General features: G+C 50.7%; 2 protein-coding genes across 2 annotated transcripts in view; both read right to left on the bottom strand.

Moving 5' to 3' along the window:
- The window catches only part of LOC119961668 (zinc finger protein 436-like), a 158,818-nt gene that overhangs the window by 22,916 nt on the left and 113,375 nt on the right, over positions 1-22,527 (bottom strand). The window lies entirely within an intron of this gene.
- LOC119961661 (oocyte zinc finger protein XlCOF6-like) overlaps positions 14,408-22,527 on the bottom strand; it is a 90,694-nt gene continuing 82,574 nt past the window's right edge. The window contains exon 5 of the mRNA XM_038788948.1: positions 14,408-15,802. Coding sequence (XP_038644876.1) covers positions 15,089-15,802 — 714 coding nt within the window. The 3' untranslated portion in view covers positions 14,408-15,088. The remainder of the gene's footprint in view (positions 15,803-22,527) is intronic.

A 22,527-nucleotide genomic window follows, 5' to 3' on the forward strand; every position in this document is an offset into this window, starting at 1 on the left:
ACACCCAGGTATGAATGTCACCAAGGCAGAAGGTAAAATTTGAATTCATTGAAAGTTTACTGATGAGCATGAAACCATTGCCGATTGTTGCAAAGACCCTTCTGGTTCACTCCTGTCCTTCAGTGAAGGAAATCTTCTATCCTTACCTGGTCTGGCCTACATGTGACTCCACAGTCAGCTGGTTGACCCTTAAAATGCTCTCTGAGATGCACTCAGTTCAAGGGCAGTGAATGCTGGCCCAGCCAGCGACACCCACATCCCGGGAATGAATAGAAAAGAAAATCTGCCATCCTTACCTGGTCTGGCCGACACGATTCCAAACCACAGCAATGTGGTTGATTCTTTAAATGCCCTCCGAGATGGCCGAGCCAGCCACTCGGTTTGAGGGAAATTAGAGATGGGCAATAAATGTTGGCCCAGCCAGTGACTCCCATAAATGATTAAAATAAAATCCTGGAGACTCCAGTCAGTCAATCTGGGAGAGTTGGCATCCGGGCCAGACTCGCAGTGCTTAATGATAATAATCACTAATTGTCACAAGAAGGCTTCAATGAAGTTCCTGTGAAAAGGTCCTTGTCGCCACATTCCAGCATCTGTTCGGGGAGGCTGGAACGGGAATTGAACCCGTGCTGTTGGTCTTGTTCTGCATCACAAGCCAGCTGTCTTAGCCCACTGTGTGAAGCTAGCCCCTCCCCTGTGGTGCACTGTCCTCTGTAAAGATGGCGGCCGGTAACCCGGGCCTGTCACCGCTCAGCTCTCACTCTATTCGGTGCTGTTTAAGACGGGACCGTTAACATTTTCCTCGGGGGTTGAAGCCCCCACAGGGTATTTATGAAGCCTCTCGGCTCACTCCGCAGCTTCTATTGCTCCCAGGCCACCCACCAGCTCCAATCCTGAAAGTCGCTTGATTGCTTCTTTCCCGTTCCTTGCACCGTCAGCAACAATCTGAATGGCGCATGCTCCAATCACAGCCTGTACTGCGCATGCTCCAATCACAGCATGAACGGCGCATGCTCCAGTCACAACCGGACTCTGCGCATGTGCAAGGAGATTCTGTCATGTGGATAGAGCACATTCCCAGCTCCTACATATGTTGGGTAATAAACCCGCCATTGAAATGGATATTTTTGATGTAAATTATGCAAGGATCTTATCATAGAATTTACAGTGCAGAAGGAGGCCATTTGGCCCATCGAGTCTGTACCGGCTCCTGGAAAGAACACCCTACCCAAGGTCAACACCTCTACCCTATCCCCATAACCCAGTAACCCCACCCAACACTAAAGGCAGTTGATCATGGCCAATCCACCTAACCTGCACATCTTTGGACTGTGGGAGGAAACCGGAGCACCCGGAGGAAACCCACGCAGACACGGGGAGGACGTGCAGACTCCGCACAGACAGTGACCCAAGCCGGAATTGAACCTGGGACCCTGGAGCTGTGAAGCAATTGTGCTAACCACTGTGCTACCGTGCTGCCCAGCCGCTGCTGTTTGTCATTTTTATAAATGGCCTGGAGGAGGGCGTAGAAGGATGGGTGAGTAAATTTGCAGATGACACTAAAGTCGGTGGAGTTGTGGACAGTGCAGAAGGACGTTACAAGTTACAGAGGGACATAGATAAGCTGCAGAGCTGGGCTGACAGGTGGCAAATGGAGTTTAATGCAGAAAAGTGTGAGGTGATTCATTTTGGAAGGAATAACAGGAAGACAGAGTACTGGGCTAATGGTAAAATTCTTGGTAGTGTGGACGAGCAGAGAGATCTCGGTGTCCATGTACATAGATCCCTGAAAGTTGCCACCCAGGTTGAGAGGACTGTTGAGAAGGCGTACGGCGTGCTAGCTTTTATTGGTAGAGGAATTGAGTTTCGGAGCCATGAGGTCATGTTGCAGTTGTACAAAACTCTGGTGTGACCTCATTTGGAGTATTGCGTGCATTCTGGTCGCAGCATTATAGGAAGGATGTGGAAGCATTGGAAAGGGTGCTGAGGAGATTTACCAGGATGTTGCCTGGTATGGAGGGAAGATCATATGAGGGAAGGTTGAGGGACTTGAGGCTGTTTTCATTAGAGAGAAGAAGCTTAAGAGGTGACTTAATTGAGGCATACAAGATGATCAGAGGATTAGATAGGGTGCACAGCGAGAACCTTTTTCCTCGGATGGTGTCCAGCACGAGGGGACATAACTTTAGGTTGAGGGGAGACCGATATAGGACAGATGTCAGAGGTAGGTTCTTTACTCAGAGAGTTGTAAGGGCGTGTAATGCCCTGCCTGGGACAGTAGTGGACTCGCCAACACTAAACGCATTCAAATGGTCATTGGATAGACAAATGGACAATAAGGGAATAGTGTAGATGGGCTTTAGAGGGGTTTCATGGTCGGCGCAACATTGAGGGTGGAAGGGCCTGTACTGTGCTGTAATGGGGCAGCACGGTAGCATTGTGGGGGCAGCACGGTAGCATTGTGGATAGCACAATCGCTTCACAGCTCCAGGGGTCCAGGTTCAATTCCGGCTTGGGTCACTGACTGTGCGGAGTCTGCACATCCTCCCCGTGTGTGCGTGGGTTTTCTCCGGGTGCTCCAGTTTCCTCCCACAGTCCAAAAGATGTGCAGGTTAGGTGGATTCGCCATGATAAATTGCCCTTAGTGTTGCATGGGGTTTCTGGGTTATGGGGATAGGGTGGAGGTGTTAACTTTGGGTAGGGTGCTCTTTCCAGGAGCCGGTGCAGACTCGATGGGCCAAATGGCCTCCTTCTGCACTGTAAATTCTATGTTCTATTACTGATTACGATTAGTAACATTGGGCCAAGGTAACACCCACATCCCAAGAACAAATAAAGGAAAGTTGGCAGTTAGAAAGGCAAATGCAATGTTCGCATTCATTTCAAGAGAGTTACAATACAAGATGAATGGGGACGAGAAACATATCAGCCATGATCGAATGGCAGGGCAAACTCGAAAGCTCGATGGGCTGAATGGCATAATTCTGCTTCTCTATCTTTTTCTTTAAATGAGGGGATCTCATAGAAACATTTGTAAAAAAAATTGTTGCAATCCATCCCAGAACTGAACACTGATCAACTGATTCTTGGAGGAGACTTCAATTGTGTTCTGGACCCTAAATGGACTGGTCCAAGCTGATTCAACCACAACAAAAACATGAAAAAGGAATGAAACCAGACGGACCACCCGGCATCGACCCAGGCACCAGAAACGACAACGGCAAACCCAGCAAAAGATTTTTTAAAACTGTTCCCATCAGTAAATTGTAGAAGGATTACAGGACACAGATTTAAGATTGTGAACAAGATCTACAGGGGAGATGGGGGTAGACATTTTGTACAGTGAGTGATAATCATCTGAACTCAACGCTTACACACAAAGGGCGATAATCTCCAGGTCCTGATATCCCGAATGGTGCTGTCAGAATTTGATGTGAGGATTGGTTGCGAGTTTCCTGTCTGCGAATCCCTTTCTATGCCCCTATGAAAGAAGTTTACAAAGGCATCACTGTCAGTCCAGAAATGAAATTCAGGAAAGATAAACATTTGTTCTGGTTTGAATTTGCTGTGTGTAAATCCTTCCCTACTAATCCCCTGTAAAAGGAGTTTCCAAAATTAATCACTGTCAGTCCAGGATAGAAATTCACAACATTCTCCCCTCTTGCTCCCTGGTCCAGGATGACCGCTCATACCCCCCGCTGCACACTGACCCTCGTTGTCATCAGCAGTCCCTCGATTTGAGGGTGACAGCAACTCAGGGTTGGGAGTTTCTGCCCTGTATCTTCATGTGACTGAACAGAGCCACAGACTTTTAGACACATGGTACAGGATGTCCGGTGGGGTGGGATGGGTGTTGTGATAACCTTTATACAGTTTTTGATATTTTCTGATAAAGTCTGTTTTTCTGTGTGGGGATTAAGAGAGATTTTCTTTTTGAAGCACAATGTAGATATATGGGGAGGGCGGAGAGAGAAATTAATAAAAGTGAAATCTGGAGAGCAGGATTGGCTTCCTTTTCTTTCCAACTCTGCCACCACTTTGCATCATCAATAAGACATTGGGACTCAAAGACGAATCCAGTTTGATGGACAAGTTGTCTCCATTCTGAACAATGGGGAACAAGCCCCTCCCACTCATTGAAACATCGCCCCGACAAAGATGAGAAACGCGCATGCGCCCTGATGCACATCCAATAAAGATGGCGGCCGTTAACCCGAGCCGAACATGAGGAGCTGCAGCCCCGCTCGGTACAAACTGGGTCCCGTAACTTTTCCGAGGTTTGCAGCTTACAACAACTTGACACAACGTTTCCGCCCACCCCCGCGATCTCTCGCTCCCTCCATATTGTTAAACGCCTCAACAATTCCGGATGTGAAGATACAGCCCTTCTCGTTCGCCATTACCCACACTGCGCATGCGTCAATCACAGCGGGCCCCGCCCCTCGTTCACTCCGATTGGTTGGAGGACCAGCCGCTCCCGGTCGAGCCTCCAGTCCCACCGCTCCTCTTCCTATTGGTCTGGAGCTGCCGTCAATCACCCGGGCATTGTGACGATTACAGATGGTGAGAGCGGCCACAGGCTCAGACTGACTCGCTGATTGATCAATAATAACAGTGAGAGTCTCAGTGGGACAATCAGACAATAATAGTGGAGATGGGGCCCAGAGGAGAAACAGCAAAGGATTCACTCACTTTTAGAGTAACAAACACAGTGTCTGTTCCAATAATCAGAGTCAGGCTGCAGTGTGTGAGTGAACACATCTGTGTCTGCACAGATTTCCTGTTGGTGCTCTTGTTTCCTCCCACACAGTCCAAAGATGTGCAGGTTAGGTGGACTGGTTCTGTTAAATTGTCCCTGGGAGGGGTTACGAGGATAGGGTGGGAGATTGGCCCAGGTCGATGATCTTTCAGAGGGGCAGTGCAGTCTCATAGAACATAGAACAGTACAGCACAGAACAGGCCCTTCGGCCCTCGATGCTGTGCCGAGCAATGATCACCCTACTCAAATCCACGTATTCACCCTATACTGGTAACCCAACAACCCCCCACCTTACTTTTTAGGACACTACGGGCAATTTAGCATGGCCAATCCACCTAACCCGCACATCTTGCTTTCTCATTCCCTCAAACCTGAATTTCCATCCCTGCTTCCTCCCTGCACCCCCCCCCCCACACACTCCCTCCCCCACACACACTCCCTCCCCCAATACACACTCCCCCCCCCACACACTCACTCTCTCCCCCCCACATACACTCACTCCCTCCACCCCACATACACTCACTCCCTCCATTCTCACTCTGCTGCATCGAAGATACACCCTCCCTATTCTCCTGAAGGTGCTAACTTATGCTGATGGACAGATCTGCACAGCATTTCATATTCTCAACGGAGAGATCTTAAGATCCTCAGGAGCAGTAGGCCATTCGGCCCATCAATCCTGCTCTTCTATTTAATAAGATGATGGCTGATCGGATTGTGACCCTAAACTTCATTTTCTTCCCGTCACCCGTAACCCTCAACTCCCTTTTGGATCTAACTGAGCCTTGAATATATTTAATGAAGCAGCTTCCACTGCTGTCTGGGAATTTCCTTCCTTGCCAGAGATCAGAGTCCTCATTGATTTTAGCCCAGCAGCTGCAAACCAGGGAGCTGACAATGATGGTGAAGGGTTTGCGGACCCACAAAGTGTTTCCAAATCCTCCCACCCACCGCCTGACGCTGACTCCGCTTCTCCGGCTCCTTCCGCCAAAGGCCTCGACCCCACACATGCGCAATAATGTTCAGCCCTGGCAGCTGCACCATGCATGCTCCAGCTCCCTGGGAATGATTGACGGCAGTTGTGAACCAATAGAAAGAGGGGCGGGTCTGGAGGACCGAGTGAGTAAGGCTGGTCCTCCAGCCAATCGGAGACAATGAGGGGCGGGGCTGAGCTGTCTCGGGGCCGCGGTCGGTTCCGGGGGAGTTGACGGTGCTCCGGGAGGACAGATCTGCCAGGTTGGTGGAGAGGCATCAAAACATCCTTTTCAAGCTGAAACCATGAGAAATAACTTCTCAGTCCCCATATTTACACCCTACAGAGCCACAACTTCTCGTGATGGGCCTTGGTTGACGCCATATTTCTGGTGGGGTGGAGATGCCGCCTCTGGGCTGGGGTGAGCACAGGGAGAAGTCTCACAAAACCAGGGTAAAGTCCAACAGGTTTATTGGAAATCACAAGCTTTCGGAGCGCTGCTCCTTCCTCAGGTGAAGTGGAGGCAGGTTCACAGGTACAGCGTAGATACATAGATACATAGAACAGCACAGAACAGGCCCTTCGAGGGCAGCACGGTGGCCTAGTGGTTAGCACAACCGCCTCACGGCGCTGAGGTCCCAGGTTCGATCCCGGCTCTGGGTCACTGTCCGTGTGGAGTTTGCACGTTCTCCCCGTGTCTGCGTGGGTTTCGCCCCCACAACCCAAAAATGTGCAAAGTAGGTGGATTGGCCACGCTAAATTGCCCCTTAATTGGAAAAAAATAATTGGCTAATCTAAATTTATTAAAAAAAAAAAAAAAAAGAACAGGCCCTTCGGCCCTCGATGTTGTGCCGAGCAATGATCACCCTACTCAAACCCACGTATACACTCTATACCCGTAACCCAACAACTCCCCCCCCCCCCTCCACTTAACCTTACTTTTTAGGACACTACGGGCAATTTAGCATGGCCAATCCACCTAACCCCGCACATCTTTGGACTGTGGGAGGAAACCGGAGCACCCGGAGGAAACCCACGCACACACGGGGAGGACGTGCAGACTCCGCACGGACAGTGACCCAGCCGGGAATCGAACCTGGGACCCTGGAGCTGTGAAGCATTTATGCTAACCACCATGCTACCGTGCTGCTTATCTACGCGCGTGCGTAGATAAGCAGAGACACAATTGCCAGATAATTACAGCTGGAATGTGAGTCTCTACAGGAACAGTGTGAGTGGAGTGAGGGGTAATCACAGGTAATCGAGGTGCGAATTGTATCAAACCAGGACAGTGAGTAGGATTCTGTAAACCCGGGCAGTATGGTCGGAGTTACATGTAATATGATATGAACCCGAGATCCCGGTTCAGGCCGGCCTCATGCGAGAAGAGTTTGACGACCAATTTCTGCTCGGCAATTCTGGGTTGTGTGCCTTTTAAAAAATAAGTTTAGAACATACAGTGCAGAAGGAGGCCATTGAGACTGCACCGACCCACATTAAGCCCTCACTTCTACCCTATCCCCGGAGCCCATTAACCCCGCCTAACCTTTTTGGATGCTAAGGACAATTTATCATGGTCAACCACCTAACCTGCACGTCTTCGGACTGTGGGAGGAAACCGGAGCACCTGGAAGAAACTCAGGCAGACACGGGGAGAATGTGCAGACTCCGAGCAGACAGTGACCCAGCGGGGAATCAAACCTGGGACCTTGGCGCTGTGAAGCCACAGTGCTATTCACTTGTGCTACCGTGCTGCCCTAAAGTATCCAAATTAGAGTATTCAATTATTTTTTTTCCAATGAAGGGGCAATTTAGTGTGGCCAATCCACCTAACCTGCACATCTTTGGGTTGTGGGGGTGAAACCCACATATACATGGGGAGAATGTGCAAACTCCACAAGGACAGTGACCCAGGGCCAGGATTCAAACCCGGGTCCTCAGCGCTGCAGGCCCAGTGCGAACTACTTATTATGCCGCCCTTATTGTCGTGTATCTAAGGCCGCCATGGAGAATGTTTACCCAAAGACTGGAGGCTCAATCTTTCTGGTGGGCAAGATGCAGCAAGGCACATGTCCGGCCGCCATCTGTGTGAGGGGCAAAATTTTGAATGACTGGGAGGCGGTTGTTACCCATTGTTCAGAATGGAGACAACCTGTCCATCAAACTGCATGAGTCTTTGATCTGGGGAATTTGACCCTCCATTTCCCTTGTTTGCAGGGACCCAGATGATAAGTAGAGAAGTAAAGGAAAATAAGTGAATTCTGCTCTCTGGATCTCTCTCCATCCTGGGACATTGTGAACCATGCCTCCAAAGATTTGTGGGTCTGTTCTTTACTCTGGGCCTGAATCCATCTCCATCTGCTTCACCCCTGCTCTCCCGAATCACCTTCCACCATTGTTCTCTGTCTTCAGTAATGAATGAGTTTAACATTTTAAATATATTTAGCATGGTTCCATTGATCAGAAACTGAACTGGACTAGCCACATTAATCCTGTGGCTACCAGGGCAGGTCAAAGGCTAGGAATCCTAGGCGAGTAACTCACCACCTGACTCCCCTCAAAGCCTGTCCATCACCTGTAAGGCACACGTGAGGACTGTAATGGAATACTCTCCACTTGCCTGGATGAGTGCAGTTCTAACAACACTAAAGAAGCTCGACACCATCCAGGCCAAAGCAACCCGCTTGATTGCCCCCCTTCCACAAACATTGAAACCCTCCACCACCGACTAACAGTGGCAGCCGTGTGTACCATCTACAAGATGCACTGCAGTAACTCACCAAGGTTCCTTAGACAACACATTCCAAACCCACAACCACTACCATCTAGAAGGACAAGAGCAGCAGATACCTGGGGACCCCACCTGGAGGCTTCCCTCGAAGTCACTCACCACCCTGAGCTGGAAATATATCGCCGCTCCTCCTGTCGCTGGGGCAACATCCTGGAACCACCTCCCTAACAGCACACTGGATGTACCTACATGCCCAGGACTGCAGTGGTTCAAGAAGGCATCTCAGTGCCACCTTCTGAAGGGCATCTAAGGATGGACAATAAATCCAGCATCCTGACAATTAACTTTTTAAAAAATGTTATTGTTACTTCCACCGACCATGTCTAAATGAGGTTTCCATCACTGCTCATCCCCCGACCATCTCACTGCACCTTTCAGAGTCAGGAATTGTTTTTCCTGTGGCGTAAAGCATTTCTCTTCCACTTCTGAGCTTATATTTTTCTTTTGAAATAATTTTTATTGAAAAATTTTGAATTTATACAACAATAACGCACCTGAGCCAGGAAGTCCAGAAAAGGCTGCCATCGTTTATAGAACCCTTGTACTGATCCTCTCAGGGCAAATTTGACCCTTTCCAGTTTTATAAATCCCGCCATGTCACTGATCCAGGTCTCCACACTTGGGGGCCTTGCATCCTTCCACTGTAGCAGAATCCTTCGTCGGGCTACTAGGGACGCAAAGGCCAGGACACCGGCCTCTTTCGCCTCCTGCACTCCCGGCTCCACCGCAACTCCAAAAATCGCGAGTCCCCACCCTGGTTTGACCCTGGATCCAACCACCCTCGACACCGTCCCCGCCACCCCCTTCCAGAATTCTTCCAGTGCTGGGCATGCCCAGAACATATGGGCGTGGTTTGCTGGACTCCCCGAACATCTGGTGCACCTATCCTCACCCCCAAAGAACCTACTAATCCTAGTCCTGGACATGTGGGCCCGGTGCAACACCTTAAATTGGATGAGACTAAGCCTTGCACATGAGGAGGAAGAGTTGACTCTCTCCAAGGCATCCGCCCAAGTCCCGTCCTCTATCTGCTCCCCGAGTTCCTCCTCCCATTTAGCCTTCAGCTCCTCCACTGACGACTCCTCCACCTCCTGCATTACCTTATAGATGTCAGACACCTTCCCCTCTCCGATCCACACTCCCGAAAGCACTCTGTCCATCGTCCCCTGCGACGGCAGCAGAGGGAATCCCTCTACCTGTCGCCTAGCAAACACCTTTACCTACAAGTATCTGAACATGTTCCCTTGGGGAAGGCCAAATTTATCTTCCAGTTCCCCCAGGCCCGCAAACCTCCCGCCAATAAACAGGTCCCTCAATTTGCTGATCCCCGCCCTTTGCCACCCCCTAAATCCCCCATCCTTGTTCCCCGGGATGAACCGATGGTTGCCACCCAGTGGAGCCTCCATCGAGCCCCCTGTTTCCCCCCGATGCCGTCTCCACTGTCCCCAGATTCTTAGGGTCGCCGCCACCACCAGGCTCGTGGTAAACCTCTTAGGGGAGAGCGGCAACGGTGCCGTTACCATGGCACCCAGGCTCGTACCTCTACATGACGCCATGTCCATTCTTTTTCACGCCGCCCCTCCCCCCTCCATCACCCATTTACGCACCATTGACACATTGGCTGCCCAATAGTACCCCAGAAGGTTGGGCAGCACCAGCCTGCCTCTATCCCTCCCTCGCTCCAGGAACACCCTCTTCACTCTCGGAGTCCCATGTGCCCACACAAAGCTCAAAATACTGCTAGTCACTCTCCTAAAGAAGGCCCTGGGGATAAAGATGGGCAGGCACTGAAAGAGGAACAAGAACCTCGGAAGAACCGTCATTTTGACGGACTGTACCCTCCCCGCCAACGATAATGGCAGCATGTCCCACCTCTTGAACTCCTCCTCCATCTGATCTACAAGTCTGGTGAAGTTATGCTTGTGAAGAGTCCCCCAGTCCCTCGCCACCTGCACCCCCAGGTACCTAAAGCCATCCCCTACCCGCCTAAGCGGGAGCCTACCAATTCCTTCCTCCTGGTCTCCAGGGTGCACCACAAACACCTCGCTCTTGCATAAATTTAATTTATAACCTGAAAAGGTCCCTAACTCAGCTAGCAGCTCCATCACCCCCGGCATCCCTCCCACCGGGTCCGCCACATACAGTAACAGGTCATCGGCATACAACGACACCCTATGTTCCTCTCCACCTCGCACCATGCCTCTCCACCTCTCTGAATCCCTCAACGCCATCGCCAGCGGCTCGATTGCCAGTGCAAACAACAAGGGGGACAGGGGGCAACCCTGCCTGGTCCCTCAGTAAAGCCGGAAGTACTCCGACCTCCTCCTATTCGTGGCCACGCACGCCATTGGGGCCTCAAATAGCAGACTTACCCATCTAATGAACCCTTCACCAAATCCAAACATCCCCAACACCTCCCATAGGTAACCCCACTCCACTCTATCGAAGGCCTTCTCCGCATCCAGTGCCATCACTATCTCTGCCTCCCCCTCAATCGCCGGCATCATGATGACATTCAACAATCTCCGCACATTCGTGTTCAGCTGCCTTCCCTTCACGAAACCTGTCTGGTCCTCGTGCACAACCCCTGGCACACAGTCCTCTATCCTGGTGGCCAGGATTTTTGCCAGGACCTTAGCATCCATGTTGAGGAGAGATATGGGCCTGTATGAACCACACTGCTGGGGGTCCTTGTCCCTCTTTAAAATTAACGAGATCAACGCCCGCGACATCGTCGGGGGCAAAGTCCCCCCTTCCCATGCTTCATTGAGTGTCCGCACCAGCAAGGGGCCCACTAGATCCACAAACTTTTTATAAAATTCCACCGGGAACCCATCCAGCCCCGGTGCCTTCCCTGACTGCATCTGCCCGATCCCCTTAACTAGCTCCTCCAGCTCAATCGGCGCACCCAACCCCTCCACCTTCTCCTCCTGCACCTTCGGGAAAGAAAGCCCGTCGAGGAACCTCTCCATTCCCCTCCTCTCCCCCGTTGGCTCTGACCGGTACAGTTCTCCGTAAAAGTCCTTGAAGACCTCATTCACCTCTACCCCCTTCCGCACCACATTCCCACTCTTGTCTCTCACTCCAGCAATTTCCTTAGCCGCATCCCGCTTGCGGAGCTGATGAGCCAGCATCCTACTCGCCTTTTCACCATGTTCGTACACTGCCCCTTGTGCCTTCCTCCACTGTGCCTCCGCCTTTCTAGTGGTCAGCAAATCAAATTTAGCCTGCAGGCTGCGCCTCCCCCACAACAGTCCCTCCTCTGGTGCCTCTGCATACCTCCTGTCCACCTCCAGCATCTTTCCCACCAGTCTATCCCTCTCACTCCTCTCCCTGTGTGCCCGGATGGATCAGCTCCCCACGAATCACTGCCTTCAGGGCTTCCCAGACCATCCCCACCTGAACCTCCCCCGTATCATTCACCTCGAGGTACCCCTCAATACTTGCCCGGACCCTCCTACACACCTCCTCCTCCGCCAGCAACCCCACATCCAACCGCCACAACAGGCGCTGGTCCCGCACCGCCCCCATCTCCAACTCTATCCAATGCGGAGCGTGGTCGGAGATTACAATGGCCGAATACTCGGCCTCCTCCACTCTCGGTTCAGTCCCCTACTCACCACGAAGAAGTCTATCCGAGAGTAGACCCTATGTACGTGGGAGAAGAAAGAGTACTCGTGTGCCCTCGGCCTCACAAACCTCCATGGATCCACCCCACCCATCTGGTCCATAAACCCTCTCAGTACCTTGGCCACCGCCGGCCTCCTACCCGTCATAGAGCTGGACTGATCCAGTGAAGGATCCAACACCGTACTGAAGTCCCCCCCATGATCAGACCTCCCGCCTCCAGGTCCGGGACCCGTCCCAACATACGCCTCATAAAGCCCGCATCATCCCAATTTGGGGCATACACACTAGCAAGTACTATCTTCTCTCGTTGTAGCCTGCCCCTAACCATAACATACCCAACCCCCTTATCCGCCACCACCTCCGATGCCTCAAACGACACATTCTTCCCCACCAGAATCGCCACTCCCCGGTTCTTCACATCCAACCCAGAGTGGAAAACCTGCCCCACCCATCCCTTCCTCAGGCGGACCTGGTCCGCCACCTTCAGGTGGGTCTCCTGAAGCATTGCCACATCTGCCTTTAGCCCCTTCAGATGAGCAAGTACCCTCGACCGCTTCACCGGCCCATTCAACCCTCTCACATTCCAGGTGACCAACCGGATCAGAGGGCGTCCCGCCCCCCTCCCCCGTCGACTAGCCATAGCCCGTCGACTGCCCGCCCCAGGCCAGCACCCACTGCCCGACCCAGTCCCCACAGCGACAACACCTCACCTCTGTCCCCCCAGCCCCCACAAGTGCCTTCCTGACCCTACCAGCAGCAACCCGGTATTCCCATTTCCCCCACCCCCCCTTCCCCCCCAGGCTAGGAACGCACCCAGCCGCGAACCGTCCTCCATTGTACTTCCGTGGGTCAGCTAACTTCTGCTGACCCCGGAAACTCTCGCTAATAATCCGACCCCTCCCAAAGTGGGATCATCCCCCAATCTATCCCTCCTCCAGGCACCGCTCCAGCGCGGGAAGAACCAGTCAAGGCCCCGCCTCCCCCCGTCATCATCTCCGCCCCCCAGCCCCGCTGTGCGGGAAACCAGAGGAAAGCCCGCGCTTTCGCATTGCCCCACCACACCCTTCTGACGCAGCTCCCAAATACCAGCCCCACTCCATACCCCCAACCCGACATAGAATACAACAAACCCCCCCAACCCTCCCTGCAAGGTACAAAACTCAAGCAATGCCCCACAGCAAAAAAACACATAACAGAACAACACCCCCATAAATAACCATATCAAAATTGCAAAAGTACAAAAAAACAAAAAAGAACACAGCAACAGCAGACACCAGCAATAAAGCATTACAACCGACCCCGCAACCCCCAACCCATAGTTCAAGTCCAGTTTCTCTGTCCGCACGAAGGCCCACGCCTCCTCCGGGGAATCGAAATAATAATGCCGGTCCGAATAAGTTACCCACAGGCGCGCGGGCTGCAACATTCCGAACTTTATCTTTTTCCTGTAAAGCACCTCTTTCATCCGATTGAATCCAGACTGCCGCTTAGCCACCTCCGCACTCCAATCCTGGTAGATCCGTACCACCCCATTCTCCCAATTGCTGTTCTTCACCTTCTTGGCCCAGCGCAGCACACACTCCCGATCACTGAACCGGTGGAACCTCACCAGCACCGCACGCGGGGGTTCATTCTCCTTTGGCCTCCTGGCCAGTGCTCTGTGTGCTTCCTCCAGCTCCAAGGGCAGATGGAAAGACCCGGCCCCCACTAGTGAGTTCAGCATTGTAGCCACATAGGTGGTCAGGTCCGACCCCTCCAGCCCCTCCGCAAGGCCCAAGATCCGCAGGTTTTTCCGCCTCATGCGGTGATCAAGCTCCTCGAAGCGTTCCTGCCACTTCTTGTGGAGTGCCTCATGCCCCTCCACCTTACTCACGAGCACCACGGCCTCCTCCTCTCGTTCAGTGGCCTGCGTCTGCAACTCCTTGATGGCAGCACCCTGGGTCGTCTGAATCTCCGTCAGCCTTCTGTTCGTTTCCTGCGGAGAGCTCAGTACCTCAGCCTTGAAGTCTGTAAAGCAGAGCAGGAGAGCAGCTAGTTGCTCCTGGGCCCACTGCTTCCACTCCTCTGGAGCTCCGCCGGCCGCCATCTTGGATTCCTTCCCCCGTTTTTTCTGGGGAGCTGCTGCCGTTTTTTCCCCCTTTCCACTCCGAGTTCGAGTCATGGACTGCAGGGAAAGTCGATCAGCACACCTTCTCCCACCGGGAGACGTCGAAGAATTTCCATTTTGGGCTCTAAAAAGAGCCGAAAAGTCCGTTTAAAACGGGAGCTCCCAAATGTGTGGCTTCCTACGTCATCGCCGCCACCGGAAGTCCATTGTGAGTCACTCTCAACGTGCAGGTTAGACTACTCCGAATCTCACTCCGCTGCCATACAATGCCGCCTTCTCCCCGCGAAAGGCCACCCGCCTTATCTGCAGCTCCGTCATCAGGTCTTGTTATGTTCATATGCCAACGTCTTCCCACACCTCGCCTCTGCTTTGCCCAGCTCAAAACCCTCTCCTTCATGTGGTCGCTGTGGCAGCAGAATACCTGCCCTTGGTGGCTCATTCGCTTTAGGCTTCGGCCTGAGCGACCGATGTGCCCTGCCCAACTCGTAGCGGGAGGCATCTTCCCCCTCCCTCATCAACTCCTCAAACACCCTCACAAAGTACTCAGCCGGCCTCAGGCCCTCCACCCCCTTGGGCAGGCCCACAATTCTCAAATTTAGCCTTCTCGACCTGCTCTCCAGGTCCTGCATCTTGGCTCTGGGCCCTTTGTTCACCTCCGCCACCCTCCGCAGCTCCTCACCCATCGAGGTGAACACTGTGTTTAGTGCAATTCATGTCCACTCTATTAATCCCTTTAACTGGGCTGGGGTTGAACATCAATAGGAAATAAATCAGAACTGTCAGAATGAACATGGTTCATTCTTGGGTGTAGGAATCCAATCCCTGTAATTACATGTGAACTCTCTGGTGTTTCAGACGAGCGGATGGCTGAGTGAATCCTCTGCCACACACGGGGCAGGTGAACGGCTTCTCCCCAGAATGGATTCGCTGGTGGTTCATCAAATCCCTTCTGCTTTTAAAGCTGCTCTCACAGTCAGAACATTGAAAAGGTCTCTCATCAGTGTGAACAAGTTTATGTGCCTGAAGCTGTGATTTTGTAGCAAATCCCTTCCCACACTGAGTGCAGGTAAAGGGTTTCTCCCCAGTGTGAACTCGCTGGTGATTCCCAAGATTCGATGGACGAGTGAAACTCTTCCCACACTCAGTGCAGGTGAATGCTTTCTCTTCAGTGTGAACTTGCTGGTGACTAAGAAGCAATGTTGATCTAATAAATCCCTTTCCACACACGGAGCAGACAAATGGCCTCTCACCAGTGTGGACACGCTTGTGATCAGTGAGGTGGGAAGAACAAGTGAATCTCTGCCCGCACTCAGAGCAGTGGAATGGTCTCTCCCCAGTGTGAACCCGTAGATGTTCAGTGAGGTTGGATGAACACCGGAAGCTCTTCCCACACTGAGAACAAGCGTAGGGTTTCTCTCCAGTGTGAACTCGCTGATGTGTCATCAGACTGGACTCCCAGGTGAATTCCTTTCCACAGGTGGAGCAGGTGAACAGCTTCTCTCTCGTGTGAACACGTTGATGATTAATTAGACCCCCAGCATTCTTATAGCTTTTCCCACAGTCGGAGCAGTTGAAAGTCCTCTCCCTGGTGTGACTACGTCGATGAATTTCCAGCCCTGATGGGGATCTGAATCCCTTCCCACAGTCCCCACATTTCCACGGTTTCCCCATGATGCCGGTATCCTTGTGCTACCAAGGCAGTGGCGTAGGGGTATTGTCACTGGACTAATAATCTAGAGACCCAGGGTAATGGTCTGGGGACCCAGGTTCGAATCCCACCGCGTCAAATGGTGAAATTTGAATTCCATAAGGATATGGAATTCAAATTCTAATGATGACCATCAAATCATTACCATTGGTTGTAAAAACCCATCTGGGTCACTGATGTCCTCAGGTCTGGCCTACGTATGACTCCAAATCCATAGCAATGCGGTTGATTCTTAAATGCCCTCAGGGATGGGCAATAAATGCTTTGACAACTCGCGATGCCCACATCCAATGAACAAATAAAAAACAGGCTGGATAATCAGTTGAAGCCTCCTCTACACACAGAACACATGTACGGTCTCTCCTTACTGTAAATGGTGCAATGTTTTTTCAGGCTGTGTAACTGTTAAAGCTCTTTCCACAGTCAGTTCACTGAAACACTCTCACTCGGGTGTGTGCTTGTCCAGTCACAATGATGTTTCAGATCCTTTCCCACAGGCAGAACAGACAAACATTTCTCCTTCCACATTCAAAGGCTGATGATAGTCAGACCATGATGAATGTGTCAAATCCTCTCCTTCCAATCCACTGTAAAAGGAGTTGACAATGTCAGTATCACTTTCATTCCAGGATAGAAATTCAGAGCAAATAATTCTAATTTCTGTGGAATATTCTTTCATCTCTTGTTTCCCCAAATATCATCACAGATCATCATAGAATTTACAGTGCAGAAGGAGGCCATTAGGCCCAACGAGTCTGCACCGGCCCCTGGAAAGTACACCCCACCCTATTCCCGTAACCCCACCTAACATTTTTTTTGATACCAAGGGCTCTTTGTCATGGCCAATCCGCCTAACCTGCACAACTCTGGACTGACAAACGGAGAACGTGCAAACTCCACACAGACAGTGACCAAGCCTGGAATCGAACCTGGGACATTGGAGCTGTGAAGTAACTGTGCTAACCACCGTTGTACCGTGCCACCCAATCAAAGTAAAAGAAAGCAAAATCCCAACAAAAACAAAGGAAAGCAAGGGGACGGTGGTTTAAAATGTGCCTCATGGCACTGAGGACACAGGATCGATTAAGCCCACACCCCCACCCTATCCCCATAACCCCACATGGGGCTGGTTTGGCACAGGGTTAAATTGCTGGCTTTTAAAGGAGGCCAAGGCAGGCCAGCAGCACGGTTCAATTCCCATACCAGCCTCCCCGAACAGGTGCCGCAATGTGACGACCAGGGGCTTTTCACAGTAACTTCATTTGAAGCCTACTTGTGACAATAAGTGATTTCCATTCTATTTTTCACCTAACCTGCAGATATTTGGGTTGTGGGAGGACAGCAGAGCACCGGAAGAAATCCACACAGGGAGAATGTGCAAACTTCACAATGACAGCCACCCAACCAATGAATCGATTCCGGGTCTCTGTGAGGCAGCAGTGCCAACCACAGTGCCGCTAATTAACAATTTTAAACTAATCTGAATTACTGTAGGAGGGACACTAGGACCCAGTTGGAAAAGAGATCCAAAAGTCCTGCCCATTCTCTCTTCCGTCACCCTGACGCCAGCGCATGCGCTCTTCTCCTCGTTGAACCAACATGGCGGCCGTTCACCCGGGTCTGATCCCAGGAACAGGATCCAGAGCCACAAACTCGCGACCGCAGGGTCTTATTTAGGGTTCGCGGACTTCACTCGGGAGATGAGAAACTCTTCCCGTCCAGAGCTGGCTCGATCACTCCCCCTGGGATTCCATATCCTTACCAGTTTATTGAAGCCCATTTGCCACCTCTTCCCGGTTCCCTCCGACACGGAACAGAGGAGCCACCCAGAATGCCCCGCGGCCGGCTGACCCTGGAGCATGCGCACTCAGCGCCTGCGCAATGAGCCAGTTGGATAGAGCGGTTTCCGGGCCGCGGTGCATTGTAGGAACTATAGTCACCATTCATTAACTACAGTAGTAAAGTATTTTTATTTAATTTTAACGTTTAAAAAAATAATCTTTACTGTCACAAGTAGGCTTATATTAACACAACAATTAAGTTGCTATGAAAAGCCCCTAGTCTCCACATTCTGACGCCTGTTCGGGTACACAGAGGGAGAATTCAGAATGTCCAATTCACCAACAATCACGTCTTTCGGGACTTGTGGGAGGAAACTGGAGCACCCGAAGAAACCCACGCAGACACGGGGAGAACGTGCAGAGTCTGCACAGACAGTGATCCAAGCTGGAAATTGAACCCGGCACTGTGAAGTATCAGTGCTAATGACTGTGCGACCGTTCATCAGGTTGCAGGTGATGTTTTTAGCCTTGACAAGTCCATGCGTCAAGTATTTATTCAATGTGAAATGTTGCAGTCCCTGTATAGTTACCTGAAGGCATTGCTCCTCACTCTTTGGTTAATTTTGGTCCCGAAAGACGTGCTGTTAGGTAATTTGGACATTCTGAATTCTCCCTCTTTGTCCCCGAACTAGTGTGGTGACTTGAGGTTTTACACAGTAACTTCATTGCAATGTTAGTGTGAGCCTACTTGTGGCAATAAAGATTAGACTGACGAGCGGGTAGGGGGGTCTTGTGCAGCAGTGTGGTTGCCTCTGAGCCAGAATCTCGGGATTCGAATCCTACCCCAGGACTTGATGGCCAAGGAAAGTGTGTTCATAACCCGGTCAAACAGGTTGAGTATGTCAACTTCCAAATGCACCAATATCTGACGGTAAGAGTGGGAGAGAGTCCTGGTCAGCCACGTGTTGCGTGGGAGCCTCTCAAGTTAAAAACCCATGTAACGGACGAGCGACCAGATCTAGGAATTACTCGCTATGGAAACAGATGAACGTCTACCTTAGTTAACCACGAGTGGCAGAAGTAATAAATTTATGTTTTTGTCAGGCGCTAGGACCCGGGTGGGAACAGGCACTGAAGCCCTGCCCACCATATTTTACATGTCCAAAACTCGGCGCAAACACTCTCCCTATTAAATCAGCAGTTAACCTTGGGCTTTTTGGGGGATAAAGACTGGAGCTGCAAATGAGCTCGCAAGTTCATATTCAGGGTTTGTGGCATTCACCAGGTGTTTAGAAACCCTCCACATCCATCCATCACTCCCTCTGCATTCCACATCTTCACCAGTTTGGTGATACAACAGACAAGAGACTTACCATCGCTATCACTGCGCATGCTCCGGACACCGGGCGGTACTGCGCTTGCGCACTGCTCTCCCGTGGTGAGAATAGAGGACGTTCCCCACCGCAGGGGATACTGGGTATAAACACTGTCATTGAAAGTTAAAAACAGTGAACTGTTTTGCTGTCATGTGGCGAATGGGTGCGCTGAGGCAGGAATCAATAAAATTAAGAACCAAATTATACAGATACCCAAGTAAACCTTTCCTTCTGGTTATTTGGACTTTCTGAATTCTTCCTCCGTGTACCCGAACAGGTGCCCGAGTGTGGTTACACAGGGTATTTTCAGAGTTACTTAATTGAAGTGTAATGTAAGCTTACTTGTGACAATAATAAAGATTATTATTATTATTGTACATAAACCAGTGGTTCTTTCTACCCAGGGGTCTTTTAATGCTCGAGTCAAGAATCTGACCTGAACTTGATTGTGTAATAATAATAATAATCATCATTATTATTGTCACAAGTAGGCTATGAGAGGTCTGTGAAATGCAGGACAGATTAAATGGCCAAAGGGATGCAAGGCACAATGAGATAGTAATCGGAAATATAGAAAGATTTCTAACCCTGATGGTGGCCATTCTGCAGGGTGGACGATTCAGTGAACCGAGAATGGTGAGAGTGTGGTGCTAATAACGCCAGGGTTACAGGGTTGGTCCCCGTGCTGGCTGTCCAAGTTCCCCTGTGTGCAGGTTTGCTGCATTCTGTTATGATTCTTGGATTTGGATTTATTGTCACGTGTACCGAGGTACAGTGAAAAGTATTGTTCTGTGTATAGTCCAGGCAGATCGTTCCATACCTGAAAACATAGTACATACTATGGATTACCTCCAGAGTTGACAATTCTAATATACTCCTGACGGCTCTGCCACATTCTCCCATCTATAAAATTGTGGTCATTCAAAATTCTGTTGCCCCATGTCTTAACTTGCACACTATTTACACAACCCACCTTCCTCCGCTAATTGTGGCCCCTCTTGCCCTCCATTTCAATTGTGCACCATTGGTGGCCCTGCTCCTTCGGTTTCCTCGACCCTAAACTCTGGAATATGTTCTACACACTTCCATACCATGTCAGCCTGCTGAGATTTAAACCGATGTCCCCAGATCATTCGCCTGAGCCTCTGGATAACCAGTCCAGAGGCATGCTCACTACACCATATTCTCCCCTCAACTTGGGGTGAGAAAAGGGCGGCACGGTGGCTCAGTGGTTAGCACTGGGCTGATTTAGCTCACTCAGCTAAATCGCTGGCTTTTAAAGCAGACCAAGCAGGCCAGCAGCACGGTTCGATTCCCGTACCAGCCTTCCCAGACAGGTGCCGGAATGTGGCGACTAGGGGCTTTTCACAGTAACTTCATTGAAGCCTATCGTGACAATAAGCGATTTTCATTTCATTTTTTTTTTCACTGCTGCCTCACAGTGCTGGGGACCCGGGTTCAATCCCGGCCCGGGGTCATTGTCCATTTGGAGTTTACACATTCACCCTGTGTCTGTGTGGGTCTCACCCCCACAACTCAAAAGATGTGCAGGGTAGGTGGATTGGCCATGCTAAATTGCCCCTTAAGTGGCAAAATTAATAAAAATGAAATAAATTTGGGGTGAGAAAGCAGATGAGCAGCAGAGTTTTGGATGATTTCAGGTTTCCAGCTGGGAAGCAGACTTAATGTGAGAGGCAAGTCAGGAATACATTGAATAGTCAAATCTCAAGTTGACATGGGTATGAATGAAGATTTCAGCAGCAGACAAGCTGGGGTAGGCTGGAGACAGTAACGTTACAGAGGTGGAACTACGTGGTGTTTGCGATGGTGCAGATATATGATAAGAAACTCGTCTCGGATTTAAATCTGACACGGAGATTGTGAAGAGTGTTGTTCAGCCTCAGATGATTCCCAGGGAGAGGGATGGACTCGGGAGTTAGGGAATGGGATTTGAGGTGGTGGTGGCTTAGGTGTTCCCAATTTTTAATTGGAGGAAATTTCTGTTCATCCAGTGGATGTGGGATAAGCAGTTTGATAATTTAGTAACAGTGGAGGAATGGAGAGGGATGGGGGTGAGGTAGAGCTGGGTGTCGTCAGTGTCCATGTAAAAACTAATAGTGTTTTTGGACGGCGGGATAGTGGATAGCACTGCTGCCTCACAGCACCAGGGACCTGGCCTTGGATGACTGTCAGTACGGAGTTTGTGCATTCTCCCCAAATCTGTGTGGGTTTCCTCCGGGTGCTCCCACAGTCCAAAGATGTGCAGGTTAAGTCGTGTTATGGGGATAGGGTGGGGTAGTGAGCCTAGCTAGGGTGCTCTTTCAGATGTACAGTGCTAACCCGATGGGCCGAATGGGCTCCTTCCACACTGTAAGGATTCTATGGATTGTAGTGCCATCATGTCGATGAGAAATGGGAGGGGCCAAGGATAGATCCTTGGGGAATTCCATGTCGGAGAGGAAAGGGAGGTTGGAGAGGGGGTGGCCATTTGCAAGGAAGTTGAGCGTCAAGGGTTGTTTTCTCAGGAAGGGTGAGGATGGTGTATTTGAAAGTGACGGGCAAAACCAGAAGAGAGAGAGAGAACTGTTAACAATATCAGTTAATGTGGGGAAGTTGGATGGTCAGTGGTTTAATGAGAATAGGGTCAAGGGTGCAGAAGTCAGGCCTCATAAACAAGATGAGATTGAACAAAACATGACAGGAGATAGGAGAGAACCTGGAGATAGATGTGAGTTCACACTCAGACCAGGGGGATTTTTAGTGACAGTTTGGCCCAGTGGAGCTAGTGGAAGGGAGGGAAGCAGCAGAGGCAGCTGATCAGATTGTCCACTCACTGTAATTACTTGTGATATCGCTGGTGTCTCATCAGGTTGGATTCTGTTCAAAGCACAATATAAACACCAATTATCGTCACAGCCCTGGACATATATCATCGTTCTGTCTCATAAATAAGAATTTGTAACTCAGATTGAAACATTTTGATGAACATTCTGTCATGAAGAAACACTTCAAATACGTTGCCCCAATTAGATTGGGACTGCGCATGCGCACCGACTCGCTCCACACTGGGAAGGCGATAGCGCATGCGCACTGCTGCCAGTGCCAAATAAAGATGGTGGCTGCATAGTTACGTGTGTGAGAAAGCTGCAACCCCCGCTCAGGTCCTCGGCTACCGGTAGGCTATTTTTCATGATTTTCGATTTATATAACATGTTTACGAAGCGTGTCTAACGACCTGAATGATCCAGCTTTCCCTCGGTCCCTCATTCCCACCTTCTCGAATTGTGCATCTGGGCAAGAATCTTTTCTGCCTCGCCAATAACCACACTGCGCATGCTTCACTCACCCCAGTCCCGCCCCCTCATTCACGCTGATTGGTTGGAGGACTGGCCACTCCGGACC

Source organism: Scyliorhinus canicula, unplaced genomic scaffold, assembly GCF_902713615.1.
Source record: "Scyliorhinus canicula unplaced genomic scaffold, sScyCan1.1, whole genome shotgun sequence".
Taxonomy (NCBI): Eukaryota; Metazoa; Chordata; class Chondrichthyes; order Carcharhiniformes; family Scyliorhinidae; genus Scyliorhinus; species Scyliorhinus canicula.